This window comes from Episyrphus balteatus, chromosome 4 (genome assembly GCF_945859705.1).
Source record: "Episyrphus balteatus chromosome 4, idEpiBalt1.1, whole genome shotgun sequence".
In the NCBI taxonomy this organism is placed as follows: domain Eukaryota; kingdom Metazoa; phylum Arthropoda; class Insecta; order Diptera; family Syrphidae; genus Episyrphus; species Episyrphus balteatus.
This window is the reverse complement of record NC_079137.1, coordinates 41896785-41916302: the sequence shown is the minus strand read 5'-3', so window position 1 is coordinate 41916302 and position 19518 is coordinate 41896785. Positions and strand designations below refer to the sequence as shown.

At 37.2% G+C, this 19518-nt stretch overlaps 1 protein-coding gene across 1 annotated transcript; it reads right to left on the bottom strand.

Moving 5' to 3' along the window:
- Nucleotides 1–8332: 8332 nt before the first annotated feature.
- On the bottom strand, nucleotides 8333–14664 carry LOC129918284 (FACT complex subunit Ssrp1). Its single transcript, XM_055998740.1, has 6 exons — nucleotides 14450–14664; nucleotides 13430–14376; nucleotides 9141–10308; nucleotides 8961–9083; nucleotides 8776–8895; nucleotides 8333–8716 (listed from the first exon to the last, which is right to left on the bottom strand). The coding sequence occupies exons 1-6, from the start codon at nucleotides 14498–14500 to the stop codon at nucleotides 8588–8590; spliced, it is 2538 nt and encodes an 845-aa protein (XP_055854715.1). The 5' UTR covers nucleotides 14501–14664; the 3' UTR covers nucleotides 8333–8587.
- Nucleotides 14665–19518: the final 4854 nt, after the last annotated feature.

The following is a 19518-nucleotide window of genomic DNA, read 5'->3' as shown; positions in this document are numbered from 1 at the left end:
GACAGCAAGCGCCCAGAATCTCATTAATTAGATACCTCGCTACAGATAGATTGTTATCTGGATTCAAGCTCTCCCTCGATGATCTCTGGCGACCTTCATTATTCTATCGATACCAAAGCTGAATGCAGGTTATAGATTGATTACTTGTATCACCCCATGCCAAGGGTGTAACAATAATTTTTCAGCCTTAGAATTTCAATGTGCAGAAAATAAAAAAAAAAAAAACATTCCCAAGGCAAATGACACGCTAATTTTAAATAGATCTGGCGGGAAATCAAATTTATCTCAAAATTCATATCTTAATAGTTTTAATTAGTTCCACTGCATTAGATTTACAATAATTTTTGCCAAAGGTGTTTTAGCATGTATGTAAACTCTTTCAAGAAAAAAAAAACCAACAAAGCCGGACTTTTGTTTATTAACCCCAGGGGTTATGTAATCATAGCCGATGGTTTGCTGTGATAGTATAGAGCTTGGGAAGTTTTTGGAAGCTATTTCCCGCGATATTTTTGTCGGTCAAGTGAAGAAGAATATATTCTTTTTCATAACTTGAACTTATATTTCTTGGAATTTCAAGATGGAATTTTTTTTACTCTTTACGTATTTTCATATGTATACATAATCTAGATAAGTACTTTAGATCTTAGAGGTCATTTTGTTTGGAATTTTTTTATTTATTTGCATTTTGTGATAGATTATACTTGCATAATGTGTCCGTTTGCGCCAAGTTCTTTGAAATATAACCTCAATGTATGATAAATATAGAACAGCCGGTTGGTAGTATTTATTGGAGCCTTAGGTTAAGGCAGGCTAAGTATAGAACAAAGTTTATATAACGACATATATAGTAGTAATAAAAGATTATTCCAGTTTTAAATCAAACCCAAGACTAGGTATAGCGCAGCGGTGCAAAAGAAATGGTTTCTAATTTTTAAAAAATGAGACACTCACTTCTTCCGCTTGCGTTTTAGAGATTATTGCGTCAAATAAAACATACTTTAAAATTGATACATAATTTTGGAATTGAGTTCTCGATCTTACAGAAAGTATGAGCTGTGAAAGGATGTGAAAAAAACATAAATTGATGATAAAATGGCATCAGGAAGAAAATATGACAAAAATCATTGTAAAAACTAAGAATGTTGCATATCATTTTTGAGCGATATACAACAAAGCTTAGGGTTTTTGTTGTTACATAAATTTAAGTTTAGGTAACAATGGTCAGCAAAGTTTTTGATACACATACCAAAATATACTTTTCTATAGGTTTTTTATCACATCACGCTTTTTACCAGTTTTCGAGGTTATTTCTTTGCGTTTGGTTTTTTGTATTAATTAAATTTGTAACATTTATTTCTTAATGGTATCATTTCTGCAGAAGATTTTTAGCAATAATTTTATATTTTTCTGAGCTCTTTAAATTATTCGTTCTTTATCATATGGCTCTATGAAAAATTTTACATTATTAATGGATTTCAATTTGATAATTTTTGTACTTGATTTTCGGATTTCATATCTTATTTTCACCTCAAAAACAAAAAAAACACTCGAAAGGAATGGTTCCAGTGGCGTACGTTGAGTCACCGGGGCCCCGGGGCAAGACTAAATTTTGGGGCCCCTTTGATATTTGGGGGCCCCTTAGGTACAAAAAAAAAAAAAAAAATACGTATACGCCATACATTTTTTTTGTTGGCTTATTTATTTTTAGGTTTATTTTAATGTTTTAATATGTTCGTAATGCACATTGATATACCCACTTACTTAAAATTTCTATCATAAAAGAAGTAAATACTTGTACTAGGGGCCCCCTAAATGAAATATTTAGAGACCCCTAAAAAAAATTTTTTTTAGCTTAGAATTGATAGTTCTTGGGGCCTCTGTTCTGAAGTAATACATATGTACACATTTGATTTTCCATCATCAAACATAGTTTATTTCTTTCGGGGCCCCTGAAAAGTTATTTTTGGGGCCTCAAAATGAAGTGCCTAGAGGCCCCTAAAATATAATATTATATTTTTGGAGCCAAGAATTAATAGGTATTGGGGCCTCTGTTCTGAAGTTATATTCGGAATGCCACCAATAACGTAATATTTTTATTTTGGGCCCTGATATATTTATGTTGGGGCCCCTGAATTGATATTTAATTTTCCATTTGATTGTTTTGAACCACTGAAGTAATAGCTTTTGAGGATCCTCAAATAATATTTGTCATGTCATCTGAAAATTTGATGAATATTTTTGGGCTCCTTAGTAATAGATTTTGGGGCCCCCAGAATTAATATTTGATTGCCTCTAAACTAACGGGGTTCCTGAAAACTTATTTTTTGGAACCCTTCATATAATACTTTTGGAGCCCCGAAGTCATATTTTTTGGGGCTCCTAAGGAAATATTTAGTAATCCATCAACAAATGTAATTTAATTTAAAAAAACAATTTTTTTAATTTAATTTTTTTTGACGCCCTGAAGTAAAGGCCTTTGGGGCCCCTAATGTATTATTTGTGGTTGCAATTATTTTTTAAGTAATATTTTTGGGGGCCCTAAGATAAAATTATAATTTTTCTTTTAAAGAAGCAGTTTATTTATTTGGGGCCCCTGAGGTAGCCTTTTTATTAAATGAATATATATTGTGTGGCTACCAATGCATTGTACATTACTTTGAATGACATAATTTTTTCCCCTTGTATCCGAAGTGATTCAAATACATTTTAATTTATTTCGAAACTCAGTTTATGCTAACAGCTTACTTCTCTGCATTGTCTCCAGTAGGGGCCCTAGGGTCGGTCGGGGGCCCCGGGGCGCCGCCCCGCTTGCCCCAAGGGAGTGTACGCCCCTGAATGGTTCTCTAGCAAGGCAAAATTTTATATAACATTTTAGCCTTTGTTTTGGCACGGATTTCCTTAAAAAAACACATTTTCACCTAATACACATAATGTATTTGCACAGACTTAAAGAACATAACAGGTTTCTTAATAAGCTTGAAATTGAGCTGCGCTGTAACTCAAAAGTACCTACCTATAAGTTTATCGTTTAAAATGTAAAATTTATGTGACTGCGGCCCCTGATGGGCCTATTGTGATTTCCTCTTTTTTAAAGTTCACGTAGAAATCCTGAGTTAAGAAAACTTAGTAAGTTTTTGGGTGAACTAGCGGCGATGTTTTCCGCTTCGATATAATAACCTCCGAGGTAACTTCGACGTGTATTGATTAATATAAATGAAAAACTTTTTGAAGAGGTCACTACAAAATTCCTATAAGTGAATTGATTAAACAATTATAGTGACACAGTACCTATGTGTTCTGCTGTTTCTTCATTACACATTCTGCAGGTATCGTCTTGTGCAATGCCCATGATTTTGAGGTGTGTTTTTTTTTACTGAATCTGTACACTTTTAAGCTTTAAAAAAAATTGGTTTCACCACTAACGAGGTATTGGGGAAGAGCCGACCTGGTTGACGTTGTTTTTAATAAACCATATTTCCACTATCCGCATTTTTAAGAAAAACTATATATGTATAATGCACTTTTATTAAAATTACTTTCACCAAATTTAATCAAAATCGTTAAAGTCGTTTTTGAGAAAATTGCAATATCTCGAAATTGTCCAACGACCGATGACGTCAAGACAAAACCCACTTTTTTGGACTTCTAAATCATCGAAATGTTAATTTCGACTCAAATCTCGATTTATGCCAGAAAACCAATATTGCCTACTATAATAGAGCAGGTAAACTAATACATAAACCATTTTTTGAAAGTGGTATAAATCCATGTAAAAAAAAAACATAAAGTTAACTTTAATATTAACCACAACTAAACATTTTCGCTTTTTGTTAGTTTACATAGTTTTTGATTGAAAAAATGGATATTTTTTAAAAAGAATGCAAAATGTGACTTATACCACTTTCAAGTTTATCTTTTTTTCTTTTGAAACTGTGCCATCTTTTAAGGATTTCCTTATACTTTTTGCCACGTTTGTCAATTTGTATGTTTATAATAAAATATTCTAATATTATATATTTTATAATGCTTTAAATTCACTGTAAGTAGGTATTTTGTTTTTTTATTAATATACCCTTAATATGGTAAAAAAAAAAAAAAAAAAGAAAGGTAGACCTAAAAACTCCTGGTACAAGCAAATGCAAAAACACCAGCATTCAGTTGGCCTTAGAAATGGAACAATACAAAACCGGGAGGCTTGCCGCCGATTTCTGAGGTCAACCCGGCGAACCCCACAAGCGGATCACTAGTGTGAAGCAGTAACGTGGGATAGTTATGATCCCCTCGACATCGAGATCATAACAGCGCCGAGAAAAAGGAAGAAGAAGTACCCTTAATATGGTGAACACAGTGCGAGCATTAGGAAAAATAGGGAGGGGTTTGAAAGGAGATACCGATGAACATTAGTTTTGAAGTTCTGATGGGATGGGAAAACAGAGGCGGGTAACGCTTTCCACATTCGTGTAGTGCGGCTGAAGAAAGAATCTCTGTATTTGACGGTACGTCCGAAGTTGGACTCTAGGGTAAACTGATGACCATTCCTTGAAGCGCCAAGCGCCAGTATTACGGTTGAATTGTTTCAGGGGAGGAATGCAACTAGCTATTTCATCGGAGCACTGCTTATAAAAATAACGATAGAACAACGTGAGACATGAGAAGTTACGACGGTGCTCGAGAGACGTCATTGTATCAGTTATTGATCTATCACCTATCATTTTTATAGCTCTATTTTGTATTCTATCCAATTAACTCAACGAGGTTATTGGAGCACCTGCCCAGATGTGGGAGTTATATTCAAGCTTTGGACGAATGTACGCCTTATAAATAATTGCTAGATCAGACGTTGAGAAAAATTTCTTTCATCTTCGGAGGAAACTAAAACATTTCGCATCGGATTTAGCGGTGTCAAATATGTGTTCGTTCCACAGGAGGTGGTTTGTAATGCACATACCGAGGATGGAAAGCTTTTCGGTTTCCTCGATGCAAGTATCACTCATGGATAGTGGCATGGGAGACATGTTCCGCTTTAATGATAGTAAAAAGCATTGTGTTTTTGAAGCATTAAATTCTACGCTATTTTTTATTCCCCATTGGATAATGCTATCAAGATCAGAATTTAATGAGCTTATCATATTAAGCCGTTCAAGATCCACATCCGAAGAACATGGGCGAGAATCAGGAAACGAATATAAAAAACTGAGGGTACTATCATCAGCGAAACAGTTGAGTGGATTAGAAGTTTCAGACAGGAGATCATTTATAAAAATGAGAAAGAGAGTCGGAGACAAAACGGAGACCTGTGACACACCAGCATTTATTTTGTGGGTTTCAGACTTAAATCCATCCAATACAACTTGTATTGAACGGTTCGAAAGGTAATTTCTATTTCAGAAATAAATCTAAACAAAAGAACTGAGGTTAAAACATGGAAACACATTTTTATTAATTTATAAACTTAATATTAAATTCTTAATCTAAATTTATTTGATCTCAGAAATTCCTTGACTACATTTTCCTCGAAATGTATAGTTTCTGAAATGTACTTGGAACAATCGTGCTCATCTTAACGTATTGACAATGAATTCTGTTTTCTGTTTAACACTATGTCCATGTCAACCAGAACCAGTAATACACCAGACAGTTGTAATAATCGACACTTTGAACAAAAAACCAAGTGTTTGAGGTCAAGATTTTTTAATTTTACAAACAAAACCTGTCAATTTCACTCAATAGTGCAACATCGCTTTGTCTATAAATGGCTGGCGAACGCCGAACAACATTGACTTACAGCAAACGCCCATATATCTTTACGATTCGGAAGTAAAAATATGCAAAAGATGTTATTTTAAACGTTTCCTCAATGATCACACGCAATGTACACAGACCTCTTACGACTCCGTCCCCGGCGACTGACCAAAAGTGAGATAAGCTAGTTGGTCATTTAACAGGATATGGTGATAATTGAATTGTTAGTTGTTATACGAATAAATTATAATAAAAATTATCTAATTAATTCTGAGATGCGCACACCCAATACCTTAGCATAAGTGGTGATGGCCAGTGTATAGGCAAATTAAACATGACACTTTATCAAGCTTAAACATACAAACGCAGCATGTTTGGCGGCACACTGGTCATTAGATCAAAAATTTTATTGAACTGACCACGATTAACGAGTGATAAATTATATATTTTTAAATTTATTCATTTTATTGAAGGTAATATTGACTAAAATGCAATAGAATATATGGATGTTCTTAATTGATTAATTAGACATGAGATGAAGATGCAAGTAAAATAGTGACAGAATATCTTTATCCGGAAGTTACTAAAAAAATTCATTAACAAAAAATAGCTTCCGTATATTAGCATAAGGACAATAGGGAAAGGATTTGATATGACTCATATTACCGATAACTCATGTTTAAAGTACAAACATACATATTTCATTATCTGAGATCTTATTCGTACTCTGTTCCTGGAACTAATAAATTTGTACGTGTGACTTTTTTCTGAACAAAAAAAAATTGATAAAAGTTTGTAGTTCTTCGAACTTATATTTAATCTTTAATGGTTTACTAGAACAGAGTTGTACTGAACTTGAATTTTGGGAGCAAAAATAAATGTTATTATTGGAGAAAGTGAATATCTTAATACAAAATAAGACATTTTTCTTGTAAAACGGTAACCGTATGAAAAAAAAGTGAACTTTTGAAAATGAAAACTCCTTAGTTCATGACTCTCATTCTCATTGGTCCTCATAAATCATGAGATCACATAATAAAAATCACATTCAAATGTCATATGAAGATCAATGACAAATTGGTTCATAAACTTCTTTTTCATTGCCAATTGAATAAGTTTTCACGAAATTCATAGTCACGAATTATTTTATCAAAGTTCGTATACTTTGTTGTCGTTCGTGCAGTTTGATAGTTCTTCTTTTTTGTATGAACAGCACAGCAATTAATTTGGATATACACTCAGTCAATCGATTCAGTACCTACAATAACCTTTCTAGAAATTTTGCTAATCCATAATTCCTTAAGACAAAGTGTACTTCTCAGATGGACCTGGCAAAATTTGGAGAAAGATATAAAAAGTAATAAAATCCAATAAAAAAGGGTGGTACTGGCAAAAACGGAGTGGATCGATTGTGGTATATGGTGTTTGCTTACTTCTGGTGTGAGTAAAATTGGTCTTCATTGAAGAAACAATAGATGAACATGCTTTTTTAGGCTAAAATGTTTAAGATCATTTATCTCCCATAACGTAACAACAACTCGGTCGTCTTGAGTGGATGTCTGCTCAACTATTACTAAAATTCATAATCGATGATCGAGTACCGAATAAAATCTTCTATTGACAGACAAACGACATTCGCCTATGCAAAACCGCTATTGAACAAAAAAAAAACGAAAAACTGCTCTAAAAGAAAACATACTTTTTGAGGAAATCACTTAAGATTCCGTATTGAAAGCAGACTGGTTTTTAACTTAATAACTTACTAAAACCGTTTAAATATTTTGCGCCAAATTGAAAAAATTAGAATTCTCAAAAAAAGTTTTAAGGACCGCATTCGAACAATTTTTTTTCTCTATATAAAGACAAAAGAACTTTTATCGCACAATCGAGTTAACTCGATTGTACAAAGTTACGTGCTGGCTCTCCAGGATAGATCTCGGCCTCAACCAGCAAGTCTCTCCAGCCAGTTGCGCACCTCAAGTTTGTTAAGTAAGGTTGTTCTCCAATTGCCCATCGTTGTTGGATATGTAACGGTTAACATCAAATCGAGTAAAAAAGGTTAAACGAATGTTGAAATTGATTGGAATTCAAAAGTTGAGACGCAGTTTTGAGTCACAGATTTGTTTCGTAGATTTGTATCGGATCGGAAATAAATTGAAATATTTTCATCGATTTTTACAATTCGGTAAAAAGTTAGAAAAGTTGATGTATTATACCAAATGAAACCTAAAGTAAAAACATTCACAAAAGATTTAAACCAACATTGCCCTCCTATTTGAGCGTGATAATTTATGCGTTATTGCAAAATTATCACTTCCAAATCAGCTGGAAAGTTAATCGGCATCGCAAAAAAGCTGTGATGCCTCAAATTATTTTAAGTTTATGAATTTACAAAAACAGTATTATTGTGAGTTCCATATTTACACGAATCCACTCGGAAAAGTAACACTTTTTGTCATTTGTGAATTTTTTGTGGAAAAAGGATGTAAATGTATGTAGCTATCCAAAATTCAAGTCAACTTAAGACAGTTTTCAAGAAAAAAAGCATACCTATGAATTCTTAAATTTTTTTAAAATTAAAACATACAAATAAAAAAGAATTTGATTTGTTTTATTTTTCTCAAACCTTCCATGGCCACATAGCATATTTCATAAAAGTAAAACAAATTTTTTTTGTCATGAAACAAAACCATATTTTTAACGATGAATCTTAATAGAAATGTATTGTATTACAAAGAGAACAAAAATTATCGATCTGTTACAAGAACATAAAACTAACGGTAATGGAATAATAACTAAATATAAACAATTAAATAATATTTGTTTGTTTGTTTCATTTGTATGTTTAATCGCTGACATCCACATCACTCGGTTCTTCGTCCTCTTCTTCTTCATCCTCCTCATCTTCTGATTCCTCTTTATTCTTTTGTTTTGATGCTGGTCCTGGTTTACTCTTGGGCTTGACTTTCTCCGGCTAAAATAAAATAATAAACAAAATTAGAACTTTTCGAGATAAATCTCTTAACTACTAACCTTTTTCTTTTTGGATTCTTCTTCAGAATCTTCATGTGAATCCTCAATTTCCTCCTCTTCTTCGTCGTCTTCTGAATCGTTCTTTTTCTTGGATGTGTCTTTTGACTTTCCTTTAGAAGACTTAAATATGGAACTTTCCATTAGTTTAAATGTACTTTAGTAATTAAACAAAAATATAATCTTACCGAAGATTTGTCTTTTTCTTCTTCACCATCTGATTCCATTTCTTCATCGGATTCATTCTTCTTTTTCGAAGATTCCTTTGTTGATGACTTTTTGGAAACTTCTTTTGTCTTGGTTTTAGAATCCTATTTTTCAATAAATTAGACTTAAAAAAACTAGTGAGTAAAATCATTTGAACTAACCGTTTTCTTCTTGGATTTTTCACCCTCCGAGTCGCCAGATGAATCAATTTCCTCATCATCTCCTTCAGACTCTGATTTTTTCTTATCATCACCCTTGGACTTCTTCTTCGAAGCTTTGTCCGAATCATCTGAAGACGAATCATCCGAGATATATTCTTTGCTCTTAAACGATCCTCCAGATGTATTAGCAGATCTTTTAGTTGGCGATTCCTTCTTTCGTTTTACTGCAGTCTTTTTGCTTCCTTCATCATCGCTTCCGGCAGCCTTAGCACTACCACCGCTAGCATTGTACTCTTTCATTTCATCAGCATATCTCTGTTTATCCTTGTTGGCTATTTCTTCCCATTTGGATTTGTCTTTCAAATCACGCCACATCTCTCCTCCCTTCTTTGCTATCTCAGTCACCTTAATGCCAGGATTATCCTTTTTGATTTCTTCTCGAGTTTCATTCAACCAACTCATAAAGGCTGTTGTGGCTCTCTTGGGCTTATTAGAATCCTTATCCTTCTTTTTTGTCTTCTTTACTACTTTTTCTTTGCGTTCTTTCCTCTCCTTTTCCTTCTTCTCTTTCTTTTCTTTCTTTTCCTTCTTCTTCTCTTTGCGTTCAGCACTATCAGCATCTCCACCACCAGCACCTCCACTAGCATCGCTATCATCTGATGAGTCACTCTGTGCGTTACTGTCATACTCCTCAGCAACATCGGATTCATTCTCATTGGGTTTGAAGTCTTCATCGGTTGATTCTTCTTCAGAACCTTCTTCATCGTCTAAATCTGAATCCTTTTCGCGTGCCTCAGCTTGGACACGTGCCAAATAAGCATCTGGTTCGTTTTCATTGTCCGAATCACCAAAGTCATCCTTGTACGCTCCTTTGTCGTTCTTTCCGGTGTTCTTGACATGGAGTTTCTTCTTTTGAATAAAGTCGAACAACTTGGAATATTCTTCCTTTTCGATGCTGCTGAATGTGTGGACGGTTCCAGATTTGAGTTCGATTTCGAAATCAAAACTTCGAGTCGATCCACCGCTACGAGCAAAGTTAACCGTGGCAATCTCCTCGAATCGAATATGCAGCGGTGGTTTGTGGACATAGATGAAGCCACGTTCTAAGGGATATAAATATCCAGCGGCAGCTTTGAAGGAACATCCAACAGCTGGAGTTCCGGAATGTCTTGAATAAAAAAAAAAAAATGAAAAGCGTGGTTAAGAACTTGTTAGAAAAAGTTACTAAAAAGAAAAGTCCAGTTTTTGTGTGATCTCACAATAGGTGCATGCAAAAATGTTACAACTTTTATTAACATTTCTTAACATTCTCGCATTTGCTTCACTTCAGCCATAATCAGTTCTATGAAAAACTTGATGAAATTACCGTATCGTTCTGAGAGAGTGGGAGCTTACGTTTAAGTTAATTTGATCAAGGAGGGTAGACGTTTAATCATACCAAATAAATGTGGGGTACGAACAAAATATCGGCAACCTCGCGACTTTTTTCTAGGGATTGATACGTGGGAAAGTTGAAATTGTCAACCTACGGAATCTCCTAATTAGGCAAAACGTGGATTCGGTTATAAGGAGACCAGACTTGGCTAGCATAATCAAGAAAACGGCCTCACAAACGTGGTATAAAACGATATCGTAACGTGATATTCTATCAAAAGCCTTGCTAAATTCCATAGCAATAACATCTACATCGTTTTTATTTTCTAAATATTTCAAAGAGTACGATACAAATTCGGTTAAATTAGTGGTCGTTAATTTGCCTTTCAGAAAGCCATAATGTCTGGCTGATAACAAGGATTACAAATGAAAGTATAAAGTTTTGAAGATAATACATACTTTCAAAAAGTTTTGGGATGCACAATAATTTGGCAATTGGTCTACAGTTAGCAATATCACCTTTGCACCCTCTTTTGTGAATAGGGATGGTGAATGAATCACTAAACATTTATGGAAAAGTATTTGAGATAGGGATTTTTGAAACAGAATGGCATTTGGTAAGGCTAAATTGGTTACACATTTTTTTAATAGAATCGCCGGCAAACCATGAGGACCCGATGAGAAATCAGTTTATTAATCTTTTGTATCACGTCTTCAACATTAATGTTTATTGAAACCAAAGATGTTTGGTTAACAGTTACAATTATTCATGTAGGTGAATTATTTTCTATTAGGAAAAAGTAAGACTAAAAAATTTGGCACATGTAAAAAAATTGTTACACTTGGCAAAAAATGTTGTTAATTTTTTAAACTTGGTGATAAAGTTTTTTTTTTCGAAGAAACAGTAAAATTTGTAACTGGCCTCAAAAAGCCAATGAATCGTGTAAAACATCAAGAAATTAAGTATAAAAGTTCAATTTGTCATCGAAACCAAAAATAAAATAAATAAATAATTACTGTAGTACAGGTAAAATAAGCTTTTAAAAAATAAAAATTCTTACACTCATGAAATTTGGCAAAAAGTTTACTTTTGGGATAAGAACTGAGAATAAAAAAGTTGAGTGGAAGGGTATTTTTTTGAAGGGTGAAGGTCAACAATATAGTGAACAAAATTGTTTGTGGAATATCATCATATGACACATGTTTTTCAGGTATTTTGATGCTGAATCTAATGACATAAAAATAAAGTCAATACGATTTATGTAAGAAATGTTATTGCCGATTTAAAACAAGAATGCTTGTTTTTTGACTTCAACAGGTAAAATATAAACAAAATAAAATACAAATAAAATTCGGGATGATACAGCAAAGACAATGGATTCATACAATTCGTAAAAATATTTTTGTTGAAAGTGTTTTTTTGATGAGAAAGGTATCATAACAGCTGACATAAATTTTGTTAATTTTTTAAACTTGGTGGTAAAGTTTTGTTTGTTAAAAGATCTTAGAATCTACTGATTCTACAAAATTATTTTAAGTGAAAGGGTATTTTTTTAAGAAATGATGAAATTCGGAATTAGTTTATTATTATTATTTATACCAATCAAAATTGTTACAAATGTTTCATTTATAACAGAAACTAAGTATCTAATCAGTCTATACAAATATTTTAGGTGAAAAGGTGTTTTTTTTTTTTAAATAAGGAAAATCCACGATAAGTCCGATAAAATCAATAGTATACAGTGCTGTGCAAAACATATTCAACTGATTCAACTGTTTTTGTATGGAAGGAGGTGTTGTATGGCCTGTAATTTTTTTAGATGATTGTCAAATACAAGACTTCAAATTTTGGTTGTGTCCTTATTAAGGTTTTATAACTTAACACTTTCGTTTGAAGTGGGCCGCAGAAAAAAGTAAAACTATAATTTTTAAAAAATTAATTTAGGTATAAGACAAAAACAGGAAGAATGATTACATTGATGTTTTCCATCTACAATTTTTTTTTTTTTTTCAGATTAAGGTAAGTTAGTCTGGATCTTATAGGTAACTCATTCCTCTTAATGACTGAAATAGCTGCTTGCATCGGAAGGTACCTATTGTGAAATTCGCAATCGATTTTTATGGCAGTTTTCAAGTGTACAAAAAACCAACTTCAACGAATTTTAATTAATTCTGTGTTCATGTATAAAAATCGAAGAAAATCAAGAGAACTTGTCTTTCAAAGACATAATTCTGCAAACTTTTTTCATATTCAGTTAGTTTAGATTTTTTTTTGCGGACCGACGCACGATGCAAATTTATCTGCCATAACTTGGTCTCATAATCGTTATATAATAAATTTTCCTTGCAGTTTTAATTTTAACTAAGATAAATGTCTTGCTACATCTAGGTATTATGAATTATAAACTCTGCATCCAATTTAAACAAAAAAAACATGCTGGTGTAAGGATTTTTAAAAACAAAAACCTAAAAACTTTCGTTTGGTGGATTAAATCAGAATATTCGCTTCCTAATTAAATTTAAGTTTGACATGCTTGGTGTAAAACGTCTAAGAAATTAAGTATAAACGTTCAATTTGTCATCGAAACCAAAAATAAAATGAATCATTGGTTTATAAGACCAATTTATTAACGATTTTACTGTTTCTTCGATAAAACACCCTTCCACCCAACTTTTTTGTCTAAACTTTTTTCTCCTTGGTTCTTATCCAAAAAGCAAACTTTTTGTCAAGTTTAACATTTTCTCTTTTTATTTGTTGATTTTGTGTACTATTTAACATGTACTATTAAGGTATTACAATAACCAACTGATTTTCTTTTCAGATTAATAAATTGCCAAAAACGTTTATTGTTTGAAATTATAATGAATGAGTCAATTAGTTGCACAAGTTGTAAAAACATATTCATCAAACTTACCCCATAAAGTTTCCTGGTCCTGTAATTTTCCTATTGATCAGAACTTTCATAATCTTTCCCATCACTTCATAAACTGGCCCGGAGAGTTCCTTAGTTATTTTATTATCATACTTTTCCTTCAACTCTTCTTCAGTAAATGGCAACTCAAGTGATATATCCTCTTCGGGACCAAACAACAAAACCAAAAAGTGATATCTTGTCTGTCCCTGCTTTATCGGAGGATCCAATGACAGTACAAAGAACATCTGTCGATTATCCTTATGCGGCAACAGGAACAATCTCAAGACAGTCGACATTGGAATCTTATAATCGAAAGTCTTTCCGTGAAGTTGAAAGAATGTCGAGAAAATCTTAATATCATATCGACCACGAGGAGTAAGACAATGAATTTCTCTGAATATCGAAATGGCATCGCCAGAAACCGAAATAACCGAAGCTTTATTCATGACATTCGTTTGGAAGCTTTCGACGGGATCAATTTCCGCCGATTCACTTGTTGGAATATGGAAACGCATTTCCATCAAACCAACTGGAGCATCATCATTTTGATGAAATTCCAAAGTTACTTCATTCTTTCCCGTATTACATTGTGACACATGATTCAGTGGAATCTCAAAGGAAGTCTTGACATCCAAGTCAAAACTGAGAACGGAACCATTAAATTTGGCTGTGCCCCAATTCCAACCTCGAACGCAGAGTTCTTTTTCCAACATATCAAGATTGTATTGTTTCTTAAAGAATTTACCAACTTTTTCATGTTCACTGTCTTTGAAGCCACAAAAACGGTGGAGAGTTCCATTCTTTGTGAACACACGAATGCCCCAAGAGCCGACGAATTTCTGTGAATTTACTAATTCGATGTCGGCGGAGTTGATTTGTTCGACTTTGCCAGTTTTGTTGTTTTTGAAGACGATATTTTGATCGGCTAGTTTGAGACGTCCAGGAGTCTGGATGTTTCCCAGAAAAGAGGAAAGCAATGTGGTTTGATTTTTTTATTTTGTTGGTATTTTAAAGACTTACCATAACTCCACGAACTTCAGACTGAATATCATTATATTCGAGGGCTTCCATTATTAAGTGATGATTTGTACTTTTTTACGAATTATTATTTGCAAAATTTTGTGAAATTGATATTATTTTAGTGGAATTTTTTAAATAACAACTTTTCCTTGTGCGGGACGCAAAAATTCAAGCAAATAAATCGGCGCCGTTTGAAAGAGGTTATGTTTTTGTGTGCAGAAATTTTTGACATTTTGCAGAAACACAGCGATGTAAGATGGATATATGGATGTGAGATTAGGATGCGTTTACATTTGTAGGGATTTACATGAAACGTAGGGATTTACATGCGATTTTTTTTAAAGCCTAGTACGTATCTGAAGCGAAACGTAAAAATTTTAGCCAAGATAAAAATCCCATACAAATTATCGTTAATTTGTATGAAACTCATTTTAGCTCTGTTAAAATTTTTCGATAATTTGTATGGGAGCTAAAATTTAGCTCGAGCTGCGTACCAGACTTAATTTAAAATCAAGAAAAATCAAGAGAAAATAATTTATAAAGGAAGAAATAAATGAATTTAAAGTGGAAAAACCGTCATCACTGCTTCTGGAGTGAAGAAAAATGCACAGGAGAGTAAATAGTAAGTGACAAACGAGTGAAAAGTCTCCAATTTTTCGCTAAACGTGCGTACTGAAAAACGAAAAGCAAAATGAAATTTTCCGTTCAGGATTTCATTAACGAAATTATGTATGACATATCCGGGACATGTCCCGGACGCGTCCCAGACATGACCCGGACGTGTCCCGGACGTGTCCCGGACGTGTCCCGGACGTGTCCCAGACATAACCCGGACGTGTCCCGGACATGTCCCGGATGTGTCCCGGACATGTCCCGGACATAACCCGGACATGTCCCTGACGTGTCCCGGACATGTCCCGGACATGTCCCGGACGAGTCCCGGACATGTCCAAGACATGTCCCTGACGTGTCCCGGACATGTCCCGGACGTGTCCCGGACATGTCCCGGACGTGTCCCGGACATGTCCCGGACGTGTCCCGGACATGTCCCGGACGTGTCCCGGACATGTCCCTGACGTGTCCCGGACATGTCTATGACGTGTCCCGGACATGTGTCCCGGACATGTGTCCCGGACGTGTCCCGGACGTGTCCCGGACGTGTCCCCGACGTGTCCCAAACATGTCCCGGACGTGTCCCGGACATGTCCCGGACGTGTCCCGGACATGTCCCTATCATGTCCCGGACGTGTCCCGGACATGTCCCTGACGTGTCCCGGACGTGTCCCGGACATGTCCCGGACGTGTCCCGGACATGTCCCTGACGTGTCCCGGACATGTCCCGGACGTGTCTCGGACATGTCCCGGACATGTCCCGGACGTGTCCCGGACATGTCCATGACGTGTCCCGGACGTGTCCCGGACGTGCCCGGACATGTCCCGGACATGTCCCGGATATGTCCCGGATGTGTCCCGGACATGTCCCGGACGTGTCCCGGACATGTCCCGGACGTGTCCCGGACGTGTCCCGGACATGTCCCTGAAGTGTCCCGGACATGTCTATGACGTGTCCCGGACATGTGTCCCGGACGTGTCCCGGACGTGTCCCCGACGTGTCCCCGACGTGTCCCAAACATGTCCCGGACGTGTCCCGGACATGTCCCGGACGTGTCCCGGACATGTCCCGGACGTGTCCCCGACGTGTCCCAAACATGTCCCGGACGTGTCCCGGACATGTCCTGGACGTGTCCCGGACATGTCTTAGACGTTTCCCGGACATGTCCCGGACGAGTCCCGGACATGTCCCGGACGAGTCCCGGACATGTCCAAGACATGTCCCTGACGTGTCCCGGACATGTCCCGGACGTGTCCGGGACATGTCCGGGACACGTCCGGGACATGTCCGGGCACGTCCGGGACATGTCCGGGCACGTCCGGGACATGTCCGGGACACGTCAGGGACATGTCTTGGACATGTCCGGGACTCGTCCGGGACATGTCCGGGACTCGTCCGGGACATGTCCGGGAAACGTCTAAGACATGTCCGGGACACGTCCAGGACATGTCCGGGACACGTCCGGGACATGTTTGGGACACGTCGGGGACACGTCCGGGACATGTCCGGGACACGTCCGGGACATGTCCGGGACACGTCCGGGACATGTTTGGGACACGTCGGGGACACGTCGGGGACACGTCCGGGACATGTCCCGGACATGTCCCGGACATGTCCCGGACGTGTCCCGGACATGTCCCGGACGTGTCCCGGACATGTCCCGGACATGTCCCGGACGTGTCCCGGACATGTCCCGGACATGTCCCGGACGTGTCCCGGACGTGTCCCGGACATGTCCCGGACGTGTCCCGGACATGTCCCGGACATGTCCCGGACATGTACCGGACATGTACCGGACATGTCCCGGACATGTCCCGGACGTGTCCCGGACATGTACCGGACATGTCCCGGACATGTCCCGGACGTGTCCCGGACATGTCCCGGACGTGTCCCGGACATGTCCCGGACATGTCCCGGACGTGTCCCGGACATGTCCCGGACATGTCCCGGACATGTCCCGGACGTGTCCCGGACATGTCCCGGACGTGTCCCGGACATGTCCCGGACATGTCCCGGACGTGTCCCGGACATGTCCCGGACATGTCCCGGACGTGTCCCGGACGTGTCCCGGACATGTCCCGGACGTGTCCCGGACATGTCCCGGACATGTCCCGGACACGTACCGGACATGTACCGGACATGTCCCGGACATGTCCCGGACGTGTCCCGGACATGTCCCGGACATGTCCCGGACGTGTCCCGGACATGTACCGGACATGTCCCGGACATGTCCCGGACGTGTCCCGGACATGTCCCGGACGTGTCCCGGACATGTCCCGGACGTGTCCCGGACATGTCCCGGACGTGTCCCGGACATGTCCCGGACGTGTCCCGGACATGTCCCGGACATGTCCCGGACATGTCCCGGACATGTCCCGGACATGTCCCGGACATGTCCCGGACGTGTCCCGGATATGTCCCGGACATGTCCCGGACGTGTCTCGGACATGTCCCGGACATGTCCCGGACGTGTCTCGGACATGTCCCGGACATGTCCCGGTCATGTCCCGGTCATGTCCCGGTCATGACCCGGACATGTCCCGGACGTGTCCCGGACGTGTCCCGGACATCCCAAGTAACAATTTAGTTTTCATAAGGGTCAATGCAAGCTATTTTTTGACTTGTTTAAGAAGAAGGACAAGTCTTATGCAAATCATTTTGGCGCACATTACCGAATTTCCCCAAGACCTTCCTCCACAGGCAATCCACAAGCTAATAGCTTGTGACGAACAGTGTAAAACGACCTTATGCAGGCCTTTTTACAAAACAATGAAACATTTTAGGGAAACTATAGCGCTTCGCTAAGGAAACTATCATTTGCATTGGATGTTATAATAAGGCCTTATGAAGGTTGTTATAAGATGTTGAATTTATGAATAAAAAAAAAAAGATTTTATTGATTTTTTTTTTCTTTTAATTTTTTTCTATTTTGTTTTTTCTTCTTTTTTGGCCATGTCAATGCTTTTCCTGTAGTTCTGAAATGGGAAGAATTTTATTTTAATTGAAAACATTGCATACTTACAAGAACCTCTTGGAACAGGTCTTATGAAAGCCTTCTGTCACTTGAAAATAGAAGGCTTCTTTAAAACGGTTCAAACAGGTCTTATGAAGGTCTTCTTTAACTTACATTTACAAGGCTTGTTCTAAACACTTCCAGGTAGCCTTAAGGAGACCTCCTTTGTTTCCCAAATAGATGATTTGCGTAAGTAAGAATTAAACTAAATTTAAATTGTTTTAAATTGACTCATGAAAAGTCAGCATAATGGGGACTTTTCACGAGTCGATTTCTGCCGTGTGGCGAAGCTTCGATTCGTGTGAATGTGAACGTCACAAGTTTCCATTAGATTGCATAGTTTTCAAAACTTTGAAGACGTTTTTCTCAAAACTTCAATTTTGTAGATTTGTGGTTTTGGCGTTGTGCCTTCAACATTACAACAACACAAATTAATCCAGATACCTTAACAATAGTTAACTTTCATCGTTCCTAAATGAGAAAAAAGTTACAAAATAGGGGTATTCACGATCCGATGCAACTGGTCTAGTATCATTGCAAAAGTGCAAAAGTGTAAAATCTTACAACAGTATGTACAACAACAAAATATATGGATTGAAATTTTACAATGGTCTTGCACTTTTGCTATAACCTAACCCTATTGCAAAATAAAAATAAAAATACAATGGAGTAAAATTATTTTTTGACAGATGGCAGCTCACCGTCGCGTCGCCCATGATAAACAGTTTGTCTTTTTTATTCTGTTTATAATGGTTGTAGCTTCTCATTTGTTACTTTTTCATTTTGTTACTTTTTCCAACTCAGCTCCTGGACTTGAGTTTCAATAGGGGTATTTACGATCTGGTGCAACAGGCCTAGTAAAAATGTAAAATTGTATTTTTTTACAATAGATCGTGAACGCCCCTCTTCTTATCTATAGTAAATATTGAAGCATGAATGATGTTTTTTTTTCCTCCACCGTTGCTTCTTCTTTTTTCCATTTTTTATAATTTAATTCTTTGTTTTGTCCGGGTTAATTAATTATTTTACATCAAAAGAATTTAATATATGAACGCACCCATTGACAATACTCATTGGCATTGACCTACTATATATGGACTGCTAGTCGTTTGACTTTTCCATACAAAAATTGAAAAAAAAATGATTCCACATCTTTCTAGCTCTACTAGCGGTATAACCTTAGACGGCGAAAAGAGGAAACTTTAAGTGAATGACATCTGTCGTTAAAAGGTAGTGCTTTCTCTGTTTTTCTATATTTGTTCCTTTCGCACTTCGTCAAAAATGTTGCACTTATTCTCAGCTTTTTTTTAGGGCGCTAGTATCGCGAAGAAACAAGTGGAACCAACCTGAATATGCTTCTAGCAGTCCATATATATTAAGTCAATGCTCATTGGGTGCGTTCACGTACCGATCCAAGGGTATCCGGATACCTTTGTGTTGTTG